This window comes from Oncorhynchus tshawytscha, linkage group LG06 (genome assembly GCF_018296145.1).
Source record: "Oncorhynchus tshawytscha isolate Ot180627B linkage group LG06, Otsh_v2.0, whole genome shotgun sequence".
NCBI classification, from domain to species: domain Eukaryota; kingdom Metazoa; phylum Chordata; class Actinopteri; order Salmoniformes; family Salmonidae; genus Oncorhynchus; species Oncorhynchus tshawytscha.
In genome coordinates, this window is record NC_056434.1 from 9,358,503 (window position 1) to 9,379,212 (window position 20,710).

At 40.6% G+C, this 20,710-nt stretch overlaps 1 protein-coding gene across 8 annotated transcripts in view; it reads right to left on the minus strand.

Annotated features, from left to right (window-relative positions):
* Positions 1–14,229: 14,229 nt before the first annotated feature.
* Positions 14,230–20,710, minus strand: part of LOC112251982 (arf-GAP with coiled-coil, ANK repeat and PH domain-containing protein 2) — an 80,070-nt gene continuing 73,589 nt past the window's right edge. For all 8 annotated transcript variants that reach the window (XM_042322928.1, XM_042322929.1, XM_042322927.1 and 5 more), the window contains 2 exons: positions 20,114–20,175; positions 14,230–16,293 (listed from right to left, as the gene is read on the minus strand). In XM_042322928.1, coding sequence (XP_042178862.1) covers positions 16,187–16,293; positions 20,114–20,175 — 169 coding nt within the window. In that variant the 3' untranslated portion in view covers positions 14,230–16,186. The remainder of the gene's footprint in view (positions 16,294–20,113; positions 20,176–20,710) is intronic.

Consider the following 20,710-nt stretch of genomic DNA (forward strand, 5'->3'; position numbering starts at 1 on the left):
ATAAGCTATGAATGAACCCGTGTTGGTCAGTCACATGAAGGAACGATAAGCTATGAATGAACCAGTGTTGGTCAGTCATGAATGAACAATAAGCTATGAATGAACCCGTGTTGGTCAGTCACATGAAGGAACCAGTGTTGGTCAGTCACATGAATGAACGATAAGCTATGAATGAACCAGTATTGGTCAGTCACATGAAGGAACGATAAGCTATGAATGAACCAGTGTTGGTCAGTCACATGAATGAATGATAAGCTATGAATGAACCAGTGTTGGTCAGTCACATGAATGAACTATAAGCTATGAATGAACCAGTGTTGGTCAGTCACATGAATGAACAATAAGCTATGAATGAACCAGTGTTGGTCAGTCACATGAATGAACAATAAGCTATGAATGAACCAGTGTTGGTCAGTCACATGAATGAACAATAAGCTATGAATGAACCAGTGTTGGTCAGTCACATGAATGAACAATAAGCTATGAATGAACCAGTGTTGGTCAGTCACATGAACGAACCAGTGTTAGTCAGTCACATGAAGGAACCAGTGTTGGTCAGTCACATGAAGGAACCAGTGTTGGTCAGTCACATGAATGAACCAGTGTTGGTCAGTCACATGAATGAACCAGTGTTGGTCAGTCACATGAATGAACCAGTGTTGGTCAGTCACATGAATGAACAATAAGCTATTAATGAACCCGTGTTGGTCAGTCACATGAATGAACCAGTGTTGGTCAGTCACATGAATGAACCAGTGTTGGTCAGTCACATGAATGAACCCGTGTTGGTCAGTCACATGAATGAACAATAAGCTATTAATGAACCCGTGTTGGTCAGTCACATGAATGAACCAGTGTTGGTCAGTCACATGAATGAACCAGTGTTGGTCAGTCACATGAATGAACCAGTGTTGGTCAGTCACATGAATGAACCCGTGTTGGTCAGTCACATGAATGAACCAGTGTTGGTCAGTCACATGAATGAACCAGTGTTGGTCAGTCACATGAATGAACAATAAGCTATGAATGAACCAGTGTTGGTCAGTCACATGAACGAACCAGTGTTGGTCAGTCACATGAATGAACAATAAGCTATTAATGAACCTGTGTTGGTCAGTCACATGAATGAACCAGTGTTGGTCAGTCACATGAATGAACCAGTGTTGGTCAGTCACATGAACGAACAATAAGCTATGAACAAACCAGTGTTGGTCAGTCACATGACCGAACCAGTGTTGGTCAGTCACATGAATGAACCAGTGTTGGTCAGTCACATGAATGAACCAGTGTTGGTCAGTCACATGAATGAATGATAAGCTATGAACGAACCAGTATTGGTCAGTCACATGAATGAACCAGTATTGGTCAGTCACATGAATGAATGATAAGCTATGAATGAACCAGTATTGGTCGGTCACATGAATGAACCAGTATTGGTCAGTCACATGAATGAATGATAAGCTATGAATGAACCAGTGTTGGTCAGTCACATGAATGAACAATAAGCTATGAATGAACCAGTGTTGGTCAGTCACATGAATGAACAATAAGCTGTTGGTCAGTCACATGAATGAACCAGTGTTGGTCAGTCACATGAATGAACAATAAGCTATGAATGAACCAGTATTGGTCAGTCACATGAATGAACCAGTATTGGTCAGTCACATGAATGAATGATAAGCTATGAATGAACCAGTGTTGATCAGTCACATGAATGAACAATAAGCTATGAATGAACCAGTGTTGGTCAGTCACATGAATGAACAATAAGCTATGAATGAACCAGTGTTGGTCAGTCACATGAATGAACAATAAGCTATGAATGAACCAGTGTTGGTCAGTCACATGAATGAACAATAAGCTATGAATGAACCAGTATTGGTCAGTCACATGAATGAACCAGTATTGGTCAGTCACATGAATGAATGATAAGCCATGAATGAACCAGTGTTGGTCAGTCACATGAATGAACAATAAGCTATGAATGAACCAGTGTTGGTCAGTCACATGAATGAACAATAAGCTATGAATGAACCAGTGTTGGTCAGTCACATGAATGAACAATAAGCTATGAATGAACCAGTGTTGGTCAGTCACATGAATGAACAATAAGCTATGAATGAACCAGTGTTGGTCAGTCACATGAATGAACAATAAGTTTTGAATGAACCCGTGTTGGTCAGTCACATGAATGAACAATAAGCTATGAATGAACCAGTATTGGTCGGTGACATGAATGAACAATAAGCTATGAATGAACCCGTGTTGGTCAGTCACATGAATGAACCAGTGTTGGTCAGTCACATGAATGAACCAGTGTTGGTGAATCACATGAATGAACGATAAGCTATGAATGAACCAGTATTGGTCAGTCACATGAAGGAACGATAAGCTATGAATGAACCAGTGTTGGTCAGTCACATGAATGAACAATAAGCTATGAATGAACCCGTGTTGGTCAGTCACATGAAGGAACGATAAGCTATGAATGAACCAGTGTTGGTCAGTCATGAATGAACAATAAGCTATGAATGAACCCGTGTTGGTCAGTCACATGAAGGAACCAGTGTTGGTCAGTCACATGAATGAACGATAAGCTATGAATGAACCAGTATTGGTCAGTCACATGAAGGAACGATAAGCTATGAATGAACCAGTGTTGGTCAGTCACATGAATGAATGATAAGCTATGAATGAACCAGTGTTGGTCAGTCACATGAATGAACTATAAGCTATGAATGAACCAGTGTTGGTCAGTCACATGAATGAACAATAAGCTATGAATGAACCAGTGTTGGTCAGTCACATGAATGAACAATAAGCTATGAATGAACCAGTGTTGGTCAGTCACATGAATGAACAATAAGCTATGAATGAACCAGTGTTGGTCAGTCACATGAATGAACAATAAGCTATGAATGAACCAGTATTGGTCAGTCACATGAATGAATGATAAGCTATGAATGAACCAGTGTTGATCAGTCACATGAATGAACAATAAGCTATGAATGAACCAGTGTTGGTCAGTCACATGAATGAACAATAAGCTATGAATGAACCAGTGTTGGTCAGTCACATGAATGAACAATAAGCTATGAATGAACCAGTGTTGGTCAGTCACATGAATGAACAATAAGCTATGAACGAACCAGTGTTGGTCAGTCACATGAAGGAACCAGTGTTGGTCAGTCACATGAAGGAACCAGTGTTGGTCAGTCACATGAATGAACCAGTGTTGGTCAGTCACATGAATGAACCAGTGTTGGTCAGTCACATGAATGAACCAGTGTTGGTCAGTCACATGAATGAACCAGTGTTGGTCAGTCACATGAATGAACCAGTGTTGGTCAGTCACATGAAGGAACCAGTGTTGGTCAGTCACATGAATGAACAATAAGCTATGAATGAACCAGTGTTGGTCAGTCACATGAACGAACCAGTGTTGGTCAGTCACATGAATGAACAATAAGCTATTAATGAACCCGTGTTGGTCAGTCACATGAATGAACCAGTATTGGTCAGTCACATGAATGAACCAGTGTTGGTCAGTCACATGAATGAACCAGTGTTGGTCAGTCACATGAATGAACAATAAGCTATTAATGAACCCGTGTTGGTCAGTCACATGAATGAACCAGTGTTGGTCAGTCACATGAATGAACCAGTGTTGGTCAGTCACATGACCGAACCAGTGTTGGTCAGTCACATGAATGAACGATAAGCTATGAATGAACCAGTGTTGGTCAGTCACATGAATGAACCAGTGTTGGTCAGTCACATGAATGAACCAGTGTTGGTCAGTCACATGAATGAACCAGTGTTGGTCAGTCACATGAATGAACCAGTGTTGGTCAATCACATGAATGAACGATAAGCTATGAATGAACCAGTATTGGTCAGTCACATGAAGGAACGATAAGCTATGAATGAACCAGTGTTGGTCAGTCACATGAATGAACAATAAGCTATGAATGAACCAGTGTTGGTCAGTCACATGAATGAACAATAAGCTATGAATGAACTAGTGTTGGTCAGTCACATGAATGAACAATAAGCTATGAATGAACCAGTGTTGGTCAGTCACATGAATGAACAATAAGCTATGAATGAACCAGTGTTGGTCAGTCACATGAATGAACAATAAGCTATGAATGAACCAGTGTTGGTCAGTCACATGAATGAACAATAAGCTATGAATGAACCAGTGTTGGTCAGTCACATGAATGAACAATAAGCTATGACCGAACCAGTGTTGGTCAGTCACATGAACGAACCAGTGTTGGTCAGTCACATGAAGGAACCAGTGTTGGTCAGTCACATGAAGGAACCAGTGTTGGTCAGTCACATGAATGAACAATAAGCTATTAATGAACCCGTGTTGGTCAGTCACATGAATGAACCAGTGTTGGTCAGTCACATGAATGAACCAGTGTTGGTCAGTCACATGAACGAACAATAAGCTATGAACAAACCAGTGTTGGTCAGTCACATGAATGAACCAGTGTTGGTCAGTCACATGAATGAACCAGTGTTGGTCAGTCACATGAATGAACCAGTGTTGGTCAGTCACATGAATGAACCAGTGTTGGTCAGTCACATGAATGAACAATAAGCTATGAATGAACCAGTGTTGGTCAGTCACATGAACGAACCAGTGTTGGTCAGTCACATGAATGAACAATAAGCTATTAATGAACCAGTATTGGTCAGTCACATGAATGAACCAGTGTTGGTCAGTCACATGAATGAACCAGTGTTGGTCAGTCACATGAATGAACAATAAGCTATTAATGAACCCGTGTTGGTCAGTCACATGAATGAACCAGTGTTGGTCAGTCACATGAATGAACCAGTGTTGGTCAGTCACATGACCGAACCAGTGTTGGTCAGTCACATGAATGAACGATAAGCTATGAATGAACCAGTGTTGGTCAGTCACATGAATGAACCAGTGTTGGTCAGTCACATGAATGAACCAGTGTTGGTCAGTCACATGAATGAACCAGTGTTGGTCAGTCACATGAATGAACCAGTGTTGGTCAATCACATGAATGAACGATAAGCTATGAATGAACCAGTATTGGTCAGTCACATGAAGGAACGATAAGCTATGAATGAACCAGTGTTGGTCAGTCACATGAATGAACAATAAGCTATGAATGAACCAGTGTTGGTCAGTCACATGAATGAACAATAAGCTATGAATGAACCAGTGTTGGTCAGTCACATGAATGAACAATAAGCTATGAATGAACCAGTGTTGGTCAGTCACATGAATGAACAATAAGCTATGAATGAACCAGTGTTGGTCAGTCACATGAATGAACAATAAGCTATGAATGAACCAGTGTTGGTCAGTCACATGAATGAACAATAAGCTATGAATGAACCAGTGTTGGTCAGTCACATGAATGAACAATAAGCTATGACCGAACCAGTGTTGGTCAGTCACATGAACGAACCAGTGTTGGTCAGTCACATGAAGGAACCAGTGTTGGTCAGTCACATGAAGGAACCAGTGTTGGTCAGTCACATGAATGAACAATAAGCTATTAATGAACCCGTGTTGGTCAGTCACATGAATGAACCAGTGTTGGTCAGTCACATGAATGAACCAGTGTTGGTCAGTCACATGAACGAACAATAAGCTATGAACAAACCAGTGTTGGTCAGTCACATGACCGAACCAGTGTTGGTCAGTCACATGAATGAACCAGTGTTGGTCAGTCACATAAATGAACCAGTGTTGGTCAGTCACATGAATGAACCAGTGTTGGTCAGTCACATGAATGAACCAGTGTTGGTCAGTCACATGAATGAACCAGTGTTGGTCAGTCACATGAATGAACCAGTGTTGGTCAGTCACATGAATGAACCAGTGTTGGTCAGTCACATGAATGAACCAGTGTTGGTCAGTCACATGAACGAACCAGTGTTGGTCAGTCACATGAATGAACAATAAGCTATTAATGAACCCGTGTTGGTCAGTCACATGAATGAACCAGTGTTGGTCAGTCACATGAATGAACCAGTGTTGGTCAGTCACATGAATGAACGATAAGCTATGAATGAACCAGTGTTGGTCAGTCACATGAATGAACCAGTGTTGGTCAGTCACATGAATGAACCAGTGTTGGTCAGTCACATGAATGAACCAGTGTTGGTCAGTCACATGAATGAACCAGTGTTGGTCAGTCACATGAAGGAACGATAAGCTATGAATGAACCAGTGTTGGTCAGTCACATGAATGAACAATAAGCTATGAATGAACCAGTGTTGGTCAGTCACATGAATGAACAATAAGCTATGAATGAACCCGTGTTGGTCAGTCACATGAATGAACCAGTGTTGGTCAGTCACATGAATGAACCAGTGTTGGTCAGTCACATGAATGAACGATAAGCTATTAATGAACCCGTGTTGGTCAGTCACATGAATGAACCAGTGTTGGTCAGTCACATGAATGAACCAGTGTTGGTCAGTCACATGAATGAACGATAAGCTATGAATGAACCAGTGTTGGTCAGTCACATGAATGAACCAGTGTTGGTCAGTCACATGAATGAACCAGTGTTGGTCAGTCACATGAATGACCGATAAGCTATGAATGAACCAGTGTTGGTCAGTCACATGAATGAACCAGTGTTGGTCAGTCACATGAATGAACGATAAGCTATGAATGAACCAGTGTTGGTCAGTCACATGAATGAACCAGTGTTGGTCAGTCACATGAATGAACCAGTGTTGGTCAGTCACATGAATGAACGATAAGCTATGAATGAACCAGTGTTGGTCAGTCACATGAATGAACCAGTGTTGGTCAGTCACATGAATGAACCAGTGTTGGTCAGTCACATGAATGAACGATAAGCTATGAATGAACCAGTGTTGGTCAGTCACATGAATGAACCAGTGTTGGTCAGTCACATGAATGAACGATAAGCTATGAATGAACCAGTGTTGGTCAGTCACATGAATGAACGATAAGCTATGAATGAACCAGTGTTGGTCAGTCACATGAATGAACCAGTGTTGGTCAGTCACATGAATGAACCAGTGTTGGTCAGTCACATGAATGAACGATAAGCTATGAATGAACCAGTGTTGGTCAGTCACATGAATGAACCAGTGTTGGTCAGTCACATGAATGAACGATAAGCTATGAATGAACCAGTGTTGGTCAGTCACATGAATGAACCAGTGTTGGTCAGTCACATGAATGAACCAGTGTTGGTCAGTCACATGAATGAACGATAAGCTATGAATGAACCAGTGTTGGTCAGTCACATGAATGAACCAGTGTTGGTCAGTCACATGAATGAACCAGTGTTGGTCAGTCACATGAATGAACCAGTGTTGGTCAGTCACATGAATGAACCAGTGTTGGTCAGTCACATGAATGAACAATAAGCTATGAATGAACCAGTGTTGGTCAGTCACATGAATGAACAATAAGCTATGAATGAACCAGTGTTGGTCAGTCACATGAATGAACAATAAGCTATGAATGAACCAGTGTTGGTCAGTCACATGAATGAACAATAAGCTATGAATGAACCAGTGTTGGTCAGTCACATGAATGAACAATAAGCTATGAATGAACCAGTGTTGGTCAGTCACATGAATGAACAATAAGCTATGAATGAACCAGTGTTGGTCAGTCACATGAATGAACAATAAGCTATGAATGAACCAGTGTTGGTCAGTCACATGAATGAACAATAAGCTATGAATGAACCAGTGTTGGTCAGTCACATGAATGAACAATAAGCTATGAATGAACCAGTGTTGGTCAGTCACATGAATGAACAATAAGCTATGAATGAACCCGTGTTGGTCAGTCACAGGACCGAACCAGTGTTGGTCAGTCACATGAAGGAACCAGTGTTGGTCAGTCACATGAATGAACAATAAGCTATGAATGAACCAGTGTTGGTCAGTCACATGAATGAACAATAAGCTATGAATGAACCAGTGTTGGTCAGTCACATGAATGAACAATAAGCTATGAATGAACAAGTGTTGGTCAGTCACATGAATGAACAATAAGCTATGAATGAACCAGTGTTGGTCAGTCACATGAATGAACAATAAGCTATGAATGAACCAGTGTTGGTCAGTCACATGAATGAACAATAAGCTATGAATGAACCCGTGTTGGTCAGTCACAGGACCGAACCAGTGTTGGTCAGTCACATGAAGGAACCAGTGTTGGTCAGTCACATGACCGAACCAGTGTTGGTCAGTCACATGAAGGAACCAGTGTTGGTCAGTCACATGAATGAACAATAAGCTATGAATGAACCAGTGTTGGTCAATCACATGAACGAACCAGTGTTGGTCAGTCACATGAATGAACAATAAGCTATGAATGAACCAGTGTTGGTCAGTCACATGAATGAACAATAAGCTATGAATGAACCAGTGTTGGTCAGTCACATGAATGAACAATAAGCTATGAATGAACCAGTGTTGGTCAGTCACATGAATGAACAATAAGCTATGAACGAACCAGTGTTGGTCAGTCACATGAATGAACAATAAGCTATGAACGAACCAGTGTTGGTCAGTCACATGAATGAACAATAAGCTATGAATGAACCAGTGTTGGTCAGTCACATGAATGAACAATAAGCTATGAACGAACCAGTGTTGGTCAGTCACATGAATGAACAATAAGCTATGAACGAACCAGTGTTGGTCAGTCACATGAATGAACAATAAGCTATGAATGAACCAGTGTTGGTCAGTCACATGAATGAACAATAAGCTATGAATGAACCAGTGTTGGTCAGTCACATGAATGAACAATAAGCTATGAACGAACCAGTGTTGGTCAGTCACATGAATGAACAATAAGCTATGAATGAACCCGTGTTGGTCAGTCACATGAATGAACAATAAGCTATGAATGAACCAGTATTGGTCGGTGACATGAATGAACAATAAGCTATGAATGAACCAGTATTGGTCGGTGACATGAATGAACAATAAGCTATGAATGAACCAGTATTGGTCGGTGACATGAATGAACAATAAGCTATGAATGAACCAGTATTGGTCGGTGAAATGAATGAACAATAAGCTATGAATGAACCAGTATTGGTCGGTGACATGAATGAACAATAAGCTATGAATGAACCAGTGTTGGTCAGTCACATGAAGGAATGATAAGCTATGAATGAACCAGTGTTGGTCAGTCACATGAATGAACAATAAGCTATGAATGAACCAGTGTTGGTCAGTCACATGAATGAACAATAAGCTATGAATGAACCAGTGTTGGTCAGTCACATGAATGAACAATAAGCTATGAATGAACCAGTGTTGGTCAGTCACATGAATGAACAATAAGCTATGAATGAACCAGTGTTGGTGAGTCACATGAATGAACAATAAGCTATGAATGAACCAGTGTTGGTCAGTCACATGAATGAACAATAAGCTATGACCGAACCAGTGTTGGTCAGTCACATGAATGAACCAGTGTTGGTCAGTCACATGAATGAACCAGTGTTGGTCAGTCACATGAAGGAACCAGTGTTGGTCAGTCACATGAAGGAACCAGTGTTGGTCAGTCACATGAAGGAACCAGTGTTGGTCAGTCACATGAATGAACCAGTGTTGGTCAGTCACATGAATGAACCAGTGTTGGTCAGTCACATGAATGAACCAGTGTTGGTCAGTCACATGAATGAACAATAAGCTATGAATGAACCAGTGTTGGTCAGTCACATGAATGAACCAGTGTTGGTCAGTCACATGAATGAACCAGTGTTGGTCAGTCACATGAACGAACCAGTGTTGGTCAGTCACATGAATGAACAATAAGCTATGAATGAACCAGTGTTGGTGAGTCACATGAATGAACAATAAGCTATGAATGAACCAGTGTTGGTCAGTCACATGAATGAACAATAAGCTATGACCGAACCAGTGTTGGTCAGTCACATGAATGAACCAGTGTTGGTCAGTCACATGAATGAACCAGTGTTGGTCAGTCACATGAAGGAACCAGTGTTGGTCAGTCACATGAAGGAACCAAATCAAATCAAATCAAATCAAATTTATTTATATAGCCCTTCGTACATCAGCTGATATCTCAAAGTGCTGTACAGAAACCCAGCCTAAAACCCCAAACAGCAAGCAATGCAGGTGTAGAAGCACGGTGGCTAGGAAAAACTCCCTAGAAAGGCCAAAACCTAGGAAGAAACCTAGAGAGGAACCAGGCTATGTGGGGTGGCCAGTCCTCTTCTGGCTGTGCCGGGTGGAGATTATAACAGAACATGGCCAAGATGTTCAAATGTTCATAAATGACCAGCATGGTCGAATAATAATAAGGCAGAACAGTTGAACTGGAGCAGCAGCACAGTCAGGTGGAAGTTGAAACTGAGCAGCAGCATGGCCAGGTGGACTGGGGACAGCAAGGAGTCATCATGTCAGGTAGTCCTGGGGCATGGTCCTAGGGCTCAGGTCAGTTGAAACTGGAACAGCAGCATGGCCAGGTGGACTGGGGACAGCAAGGAGTCATCATGTCAGGTAGTCCTGGAGCTCAGGTCCTAGGGCTCAGGTCCTCCGAGAGAGAGAAAGAAAGAGAGAAGGAGAGAATTAGAGAACGACACTTAGATTCACACAGGACACCGAATAGGACAGGAGAAGTACTCCAGATATAACAAACTGACCCCAGCCCCCGACACATAAACTACTGCAGCATAAATACTGGAGGCTGAGACAGGAGGGGTCAGGAGACACTGTGGCCCCATCCGAGGTCACCCCGGACAGGGCCAAACAGGAAGGATATAACCCCACCCACTTTGCCAAAGCACAGCCCCCACACCACTAGAGGGATATCTTCAACCACCAACTAGTGTTGGTCAGTCACATGAATGAACCAGTGTTGGTCAGTCACATGAATGAACCAGTGTTGGTCAGTCACATGAATGAACCAGTGTTGGTCAGTCACATGAATGAACAATAAGCTATGAATGAACCAGTGTTGGTCAGTCACATGAATGAACAATAAGCTATGAATGAACCAGTGTTGGTCAGTCACATGAATGAACCAGTGTTGGTCAGTCACATGAATGAACCAGTGTTGGTCAGTCACATGAACGAACCCGTGTTGGTCAGTCACATGAATGAACCAGTGTTGGTCAGTCACATGAATGAACCAGTGTTGGTCAGTCACATGAATGAACCAGTGTTGGTCAGTCACATGAATGAACCAGTGTTGGTCAGTCACATGAATGAACCAGTGTTGGTCAATCACATGAATGAACGATAAGCTATGAATGAACCAGTATTGGTCAGTCACATGAAGGAACGATAAGCTATGAATGAACCAGTGTTGGTCAGTCACATGAAGGAATGATAAGCTATGAATGAACCAGTGTTGGTCAGTCACATGAATGAACAATAAGCTATGAATGAACCAGTGTTGGTCAGTCACATGAATGAATGATAAGCTATGAATGAACCCGTGTTGGTCAGTCACATGGATGAACCAGTATTGGTCAGTCACATGAATGAATGATAAGCTATGAATGAACCAGTATTGGTCGGTCACATGAATGAACCAGTATTGGTCAGTCACATGAATGAATGATAAGCTATGAATGAACCAGTGTTGGTCAGTCACATGAATGAACAATAAGCTATGAATGAACCAGTGTTGGTCAGTCACATGAATGAACAATAAGCTATGAATGAACCAGTGTTGGTCAGTCACATGAATGAACAATAAGCTATGAATGAACCCGTGTTGGTCAGTCACATGAAGGAACGATAAGCTATGAATGAACCAGTGTTGGTCAGTCACATGAATGAACAATAAGCTATGAATGAACCAGTATTGGTCAGTCACATGAATGAACCAGTATTGGTCAGTCACATGAATGAATGATAAGCTATGAATGAACCAGTGTTGGTCAGTCACATGAATGAACAATAAGCTATGAATGAACCAGTGTTGGTCAGTCACATGAATGAACAATAAGCTATGAATGAACCAGTGTTGGTCAGTCACATGAATGAACAATAAGTTTTGAATGAACCAGTGTTGGTCAGTCACATGAATGAACAATAAGCTATGAATAAACCCGTGTTGGTCAGTCACATGAATGAACAATAAGCTATGAATGAACCCGTGTTGGTCAGTCACATGAAGGAACCAGTGTTGGTCAGTCACATGAAGGAACCAGTGTTGGTCAGTCACATGAATGAACAATAAGCTATGAATGAACCAGTGTTGGTCAGTCACATGAATGAACAATAAGCTATGAATGAACCAGTGTTGGTCAGTCACATGAATGAACAATAAGCTATGAATGAACCAGTGTTGGTCAGTCACATGAATGAACAATAAGCTATGAATGAACCAGTATTGGTCGGTCACATGAATGAACCAGTGTTGGTCAGTCACATGAATGAACAATAAGCTATGAATGAACCCGTGTTGGTCAGTCACATGGATGAACCAGTATTGGTCAGTCACATGAATGAACCAGTATTGGTCAGTCACATGAATGAATGATAAGCTATGAATGAACCAGTGTTGGTCAGTCACATGAATGAACAATAAGCTATGAATGAACCAGTGTTGGTCAGTCACATGAATGAACAATAAGCTATAAACGAACCAGTGTTGGTCAGTCACATGAATGAACAATAAGCTATGAATGAACCAGTATTGGTCAGTCACATGAATGAACCAGTATTGGTCAGTCACATGAATGAATGATAAGCTATGAATGAACCAGTGTTGGTCAGTCACATGAATGAACAATAAGCTATGAATGAACCAGTGTTGGTCAGTCACATGAATGAACAATAAGCTATGAATGAACCAGTGTTGGTCAGTCACATGAATGAACAATAAGTTTTGAATGAACCAGTGTTGGTCAGTCACATGAATGAACAATAAGCTATGAATGAACCAGTGTTGGTCAGTCACATGAATGAACAATAAGCTATGAATGAACCAGTATTGGTCGGTGACATTAATGAACAATAGCTATGAACGAACCAGTATTGGTCGGTGACATGAATGAACGATAAGTTAAATCATGCAAATATAACTTGTCTGCAGTATATTCGAGAACTAACCAGACCAGAAAAGCTCACTTCGGACTGGTATTTTATGCATCTAAGTTTGACTGTATCCCTTTGTAGAATTTCCACAACAGGTTAAATGCATTCGGTTATGCAACTAATTAGGCATCTCTTTTCCCTTCCCGAAAATGTGGGCACAATCTGAATGTGGACAACGGATGCATGTTAGCCCCAGGTACAAACGCGGCTTGTGTTGGAGCAACAAGGTTATCCATAGGAAAACGAAGAATAGCTTCTCTGTGACATCACAGCTGTGAGCACAGCGAAAGGATGGCTGGAGAGGCTCAGACACCCATGCATTGTTTGTATACTGAACATAAACACAACATGTAAAGTGTCCAACGGAGCTGTTGCCAGACAATTGAATGTTCATTTCTCTACCACAAGCCCCCGCCTCACAACCGCAGACCGTGTAACCACGCCAGCCTAGGCAGGACCTCCACATCCGGCTTCTTTGTCTGAGGAGGGGTGCATTTCAGTCTGTCATGAAGCCCTTTTGTGGGGAAAAAATGATTCTGATTGATTGGGTGGGCCGGCCTATGCCCCTCCACCAGTCATGTCAAATCCGTAGATTAGGACCTAATGAATTTCAATTGACCGATTTCATTCTATGAACTGTAACTCAAGTCAAATCTTCAAAAATTGTTGCATGTTGTGTTTACATTTTTGTTCAGTATATTTGGCAGCCTTCTATGAAGTAGAAACAGCAATCCTTCATGAGGTAAGCACTCTGCATGGAAGAGTGGACAACATTTCTCAGAAGGATCAGATAACATCTATGCGTCAGGGATAAAATGAGGACGCCAATTTTTGTGTATAAGAGTAAAGCCCTTAAAGGGATACTTCAAGATTTTGGGAGTGAAGCCCTTTGTCTACTTTCCCAGAGTCAGATGAACTCTGTGTGCAGTTTAAAGTCGCTAACTAGGGTTAGCGCAATGACGATGTCTATGGTAACTGCTAGCATACTAGTAGATACAATAGACTAACAGTTGTTGCGCTAGTTAGAGGTAGTTTCGGGAGTCAATTCTAACTTCCTTCATACTGGATGCAGACAAAAATGGTATCATTGGCAAAATAGTGAAGTATCCCTTTAATTAATGTAATAAAACAGACAATCAGAAAGGAAAATTGCTTTATAAAATCAATACAACAAAACAGTTCAACATTCAGCAAGAAATTCAGTCCATGATTTGCAGTAAATGTAATATAGTCCTTAATTATATCGATAATATGCATATCTGAGTGGTATAGGGAGACAATTTCATCTTGTAATTGTCTTTTTTATATTATCAGCATTTACAAGCGCTTATTTAATGATTCAAGTACCACTACTTTAGATTTAACTTATGCATATTCAAAAGCTGTACAAGATCTGTATCACATGTTGTATTTAAGAATAGCCCAGCTTATAACTGGTGCTAACAAAAAATGTAAAAAACACTGATCAGATCTTCCTGACCACCTACAGAAGTAGTTGGGACAAATTCATTGGTTGGATGAAAGCTCAGTGGGCAGAGTTTACAAGTTAGAGTCCAATAAAAGTCAAGAAAGGAAAAATCCCTATTTACACATTTCATTTACATGTGATATAATTTTTATTTTACGTTATAGACCAATATTGATGCCTTCGGTCCATGGTGGCCCATGTCAATGATGAGGGTGGATTTAAATGGTTTGCCAATCCAGATCGGTTTACAAAGACCTCCTCCAGAAGTGGTAAGGAGGATCTGATCACAATCAGTTGCTTTAATCATCTACACCCATTTAAAAATGTGGGCACAATCAGAATGTGGACAAGATCAGGACAAAAGGCAAATGATAGAACCAGGTATAAACAGGGCTTGAGAGCATTAGCACCAAGTATAACCAGGGCTTAAGAGAGCTCCTCATATTGTAAATGCAATGCCACAGTAGTACGTATCCAGGAAGGTGGTACATGCTCGTTAGTGTTTCTAATACACTAATAAACAAGGTATATTTTATAGAAGTCGTTTTTAGCCATCCAATGAACAGGATGCTATAATACTGTTTAAAATAGTGAGACGTCAGAAAAAGTGGATACTACAATATGGGGACCTAAATTCAAACAGGCATGTGCAGAAAGAGCCTAACATGTCATCTTTTCTCTTTTTAACAGTCATTGTTTCCGATCTAAAACAAGATTGAATATGAAATTATACTTTAAAACGTAAGGCTCGTCTTCCTCACACACACAAATAAACGGATTTACCCTCCTTCAGATCTTAAAAATCACAAAACAAAAGTATTGCCTCATCAAAAAAATGTAAAACAGCAAAATACCCACAATCAACATTTATGCATGAGCCACATTAAGGGGTTTAACAGTAACGGAAGAGTGACAAACCTACATCTCAGCAACATGAGCACTTCACACCAAAATTTCACCGTACAAAACAGTGTTGACGAGGAAAGTGGGTGGCCAGCCATTAACATTAACTTTCATTTTTAACATACGACAGATAAATGCTGTGAAAACACACTATAGCTAAAATCACAAAAAGGTGCTGCTTATTTATCAACAAAAACACCACATTGAATTGGGACGATATAAGCAAATTGATAGCACAAATAAAAAAAAATATTTTTATTTGTTATATATATTTTTAAAAAGTATCTACATGCAAAAAGCCTACTAAACCTCAAAAGACACGATGAGTGGTCTATTTGGTTTATATGAATTCAGAAACAACAATTACGACTCAACTTGATTTTTGTTTATGGTTATGTTTTGAACCAAACTGTCACATTATATATAAAGCATAATACTGTACCATTCAGGTTCAAATGTGAACTGTTTTACCAACTAGGCACCAGTCCAGAGTCTCATAAAACCTTGTTTAGGTTCACAATCCTGAGCCATCCAGCCTCAATGAAATGTATACATTTTTAACTTTGAAATGTACAATTTTAGACCCATTCAAACCAATTAAAGTGATATACCACTTCACCATTGAGGTTCAGGTGAAACAGACCCTCCAATACTCGTGCTGAGTACAGCACTGACCAGGAAAAAGCCCAGACGGCTTCCACAGACTTCCAGGTCGTCTCCCTCCCTCATGGCCTCTGCTGCGAGTCATACTGCTGGTAGCGGTTCAGTTTCTCCGGATCGTTTGAAGCCATCTGGGAAAAATCCTGGAAAATGTCTTGGTAGGTTTCATCTCCTGCAAGGACAAAGTAAACCATTACAGTGTAAGTACGACTCGGTAATACTAGGAGTAATACTATCAGACACTTAAAGAATAAAACTAATTGGTACTGTAGAATAAAACTAGTTGGTACTGTAGAATAAAACTAGTTGGTACTGTAGAATAAAACTAGTTGGTATTGTAGAATAAAATGCAAGCTTGCAAAAGGAAGATTTTCAAGAGCTCAGACTTTTGTCACAGACACACATAATACAGGTAAGATAGGAAGGTTTTTTTTATTGCCAAAGGTTTGAAGAGGGAGTGAAAGAAATAGAAGTGGCCATACCTTAAAGCGTCACTGTGAGGCAGTAGAGAGAAACAGCATTATGCAGAGGAAGATGTAACAATGAAAGAAGAAGCAGCCCAATGTTTGAGGAGTGTGCAGGCCTAAAGCAGTACTAAGGCAAGGAGCCCCACTCTTTGCAGTGAATTGTGATGTGGAAGAAAAAAAGATGCCCACAAGATTAGTTTAGTTACCAACTGTATTGTATTTAAAGTGCAGGATTTATGTACAAAAATACAGCTGTGTTGGACTCAGCATCCCAAAGAAACGAGAGAACAGAAGAAAGGCACAAACTCCGGGGAGAGAGAAAGAGTACAGGACAAAGTGATAGACAGAGAGAGAGAGAGAAGCAATGAGAGAGAGAGAGACACCGAGACAAGCAATGAGAGAATAAGAGTGCAACAAAGTAACTGAGCAGACAGCATCGTTCCATTGGATCCCTTCCCTACAACACATTCATACACTTCAGGTTTGTACACTAACAAAATGTAAAACATTGTCTTTGTAGAAAACACTACTGTATCCCCAACTACTACAACTGTCTGTTGTTGACTTCAAGGTAATAACAGGCAAATATCGCTCACATTGGATTTAAATCATGACAGAAAACGGTACATGAACAGCCGTATTAAAATCAACTATTCTTCTCGTTACAGGTCCAAGAATCTATGGGTCATTGACTGAATCTACACCGAGTATACAAAATCATGCTCTTTCCATGACACTGACCAGGTGAAAGCTATGATCCCTTATTGACGTGACTTGTTAAATCCATTTCAAATCAGTGTAGATGAAGGCGAAGAGACGGGTTAAAGAAGGATTTTTAAGCCTTGAGACATGGATTGTGTGCCATTCAGAGGGTGAATGTGCAAGACAAAATATTTATGTGCCTTTGAACGGGGGGGGTATGATAGTAGGTGCCAGGCAATGCTGCTGGGTTGTTCACGCTCAACAGTTTCCCGTGTGTATCAAGAATGGTTCACCACCAAAGGTCATCCAGCCAACTTGACAACTGTGCATTGGAGTCAACATGGGCCAGCATCCCTGTGGAACGCTTTCGACACCTTGCAGAGTCTATGCCCCGACGAATTGAGGCTGTTCTGAGGGGAAAGGGGGTGCAACTGAATATTAGGAAGGTGGAAGGTGTTCCAAAAGTTTGGAATACTCAATGACCAAACACTTTTGAAGTGGAGGAACTATATCCAGTAGAACTACATTAAGTCCAAAGAACAGCATGCTGGGTCACCTCCCTGTCAAACTCTATATTTATATTCCACTCACTCAGAGTGAAGTGGGGAATTTCTAAATGGAGCACTCCCTCCAGTGGCCACACAAGGTAATTGGACTAGTTATTTCCTCACTGTGTCAGACCCACTACAAACTAGTTATTTCTCACTGTGTCAGACCCACTACAAACTAGTTGTTTCCTCACTGTGTCAGACCCACTACAAACTAGTTGCTACTCACCCTGTCAGACCCAATACAAACTAGTTGTTTCCTCACTGTGTCAGACCCAATACAAACTAGCCTAACCATTGACATAATGAAACGCGTCTTGCCTCTGAAATGTCCAACTGGCTCAACATACAATAAGATGGCTGATGAGAGACATGGAGTCTCTGGCCCAATCCCACCCCTAAATCCTATGTTTAACATATTGCGTACACCAATCAAATCCTCTCTGATCTTCACATGTGCTTAGGGCTTGGGGATGGATTTGGGATTGGGCCAGCGTGTTCTCTTTCAGCTGATATCCATCCTCTTTGGCCACAGAGCCTGGATCATGGAACACTGATACTCAGTAAGCACTAGGGGGAATATTGACTTGTACAAACTTCAGTTTGGATACGTCAGTAACTATGAGGCTGATAAAAGTGCTTTTTGTGCCAATTTAAAAATTACCCATCAGGCCCAGGTACATTGACAGGTGGCAAAGACTGCGTGATGGGGAAGACGAAAGGATGACATTTAAAAAGGGGAACATTTCATTCATTATTTACCAACAATACTGGAGAGAGCTTCACACTGTCCTATATTAAACATTTTTGTGAACGTCTCTTTGTTATCCAATAAGTTAAGTTAATTATGTAACTATTATGCGGTAAAATTCTGTACATGGGTAAACGTGGATACTTTTCTAGACTATTGCCCTTCCTTTTTGGTACACTCTACCACCTTGATATCTCGTCTAAACTTAAATTCACACCCTTACCAGCGTCAGCTAACATTAAAAGGATACTTCTAATGCTAGCAGATAACCATAGACTTCCAGTCATTGCGCTAATGCTAGTTAGCATTGGCTTGCAAAACTACCTAAAAACATCCTTCATACTGGACACAGAGACATAAAAATGGTACCCACAAGTTCCTCAGACTCTGGGGAAGTAGTAGACTCTGCTAAAATCCAAAGTATCCCTTTAAGGACTGTATAATTCATGTCAAATGTCAGAAAGAACAGGATTGCCGGGGTTCTATGTTCCAGCTAGACCAACAATCAATTAAATCATAATAGTCTTAAAACAGGTTTAGAAAATACAAACAAAAAAAACAAGGATGCAAGCACAATCGACTTCCAGTACTCACCCTTGTTCATAATGTGTTGTCTTTCTGACATTACCGCTTCCGAGAATCTCGCTTAACTTTACTTCCTATTCTGCTTATACCGTATATGATATAGAAATGTATGTATATTTATGTACAATACATCATTTACAATGACATCTTATCATTATATGGTTCCAATTGTTATAAAATAAAATAAAAAGTTGTTTTCCCCCACAAAAGTCAAATGCATACATAAAATGTGCCAAAATTGATACTTCATCATTGTAACAAACAGTTCAAACAACTGAAGAAGAAAAAGTATTTTAAAAAGGGGGAGGTTAAGACTCACTGTGGGAATTATACATGTAACACACTGAGATATTGCATAAGCATACCAGGAATGTGCATAAATATTCCCTCAGGTAAATCACTAATAATCACACTTGGTGCATGGCAACACACTGCTAGCCACTCAACAGCCTGATGGTCAAAACCGCCATTCAAAAGTCGGGATTACTGCCTGCTAGTCAAGACCGACGTTGCTGTTCGAAAGTAATGACAACCTCTGTCGCACGGTGCTCTTCGACATCACAACTAATAAAGACGTGGCGGTTTGAAAGTTGGGACGCAACAGACGACTTAAAAAATTAAATTAAAAAAATACTGTTTATGTCACCGCTGTTCAGTAGTCAAAACAATGGCTCTGGAGCTAATGGCTTCGACCCCGGTTGGAAATAAAAAGCAGAGCACCTTTGTCTAAATCACAAGGTGCAGCTTCGCTCACCACCTGGCTGGTATTGAACACAGGACATCACAGGGCCCAATGTCTGCTTAATAAAAGTATGTTGCTTCTTCTCGTCTTTGTATTGGGGCTCTATGATCTCTAAGGCTCAGCCAGCTGCAGGCAAATGAACTCCTGCATACACTTCCTGTATTGCATCTCTGTGGGGCTGTTGGTGGAATATTGACCTGACTGCATGTAGGGCCCCTCCGCCTCCCGCATCTCCTCGTTCATCTTGGCCAATCGCAGTCTGGGGAAAGGAGAGCGAGGGGAGGACAGTCATTCATTTTGTCATCTTTATCCAACCCACCTTTAGACTTATAGAAGCAATCAATATGAATTGGGACAGTGTAAAGGCAAATAAAATGTTGCCTCAGTACTCCATTTTGAATTTGAGATTAAGTGATAAATAAATGCACTTTATCTAATATTTATGTATACTGAACAAAAATATAAACCACCATGCAACAATTTCAAAAGAATTTTCTGCGTTTTAGTTTATATAAAAGGAAATTAGTCAATTTAAATAAATTTATTAGGCACTAATCTATGGATTTCACATGACTGGGAATACAGTTATCCATCTGTTGGTCACAGATATCTTTTAAAAAATGTAGGGGTGTGGATCAGAAAACCAGTCAGTATCTGGTGTGACCAACATTTGCCTCATGTAGAGCGACATCTCCTTCGCATAGAGTTGATCAGGCTGTTGATTGTGGCCTGTGGAATGTTGTACCCACTCCTCTACAATGGATGGGCGAAGTGACTAGATATTAGTGGGAACT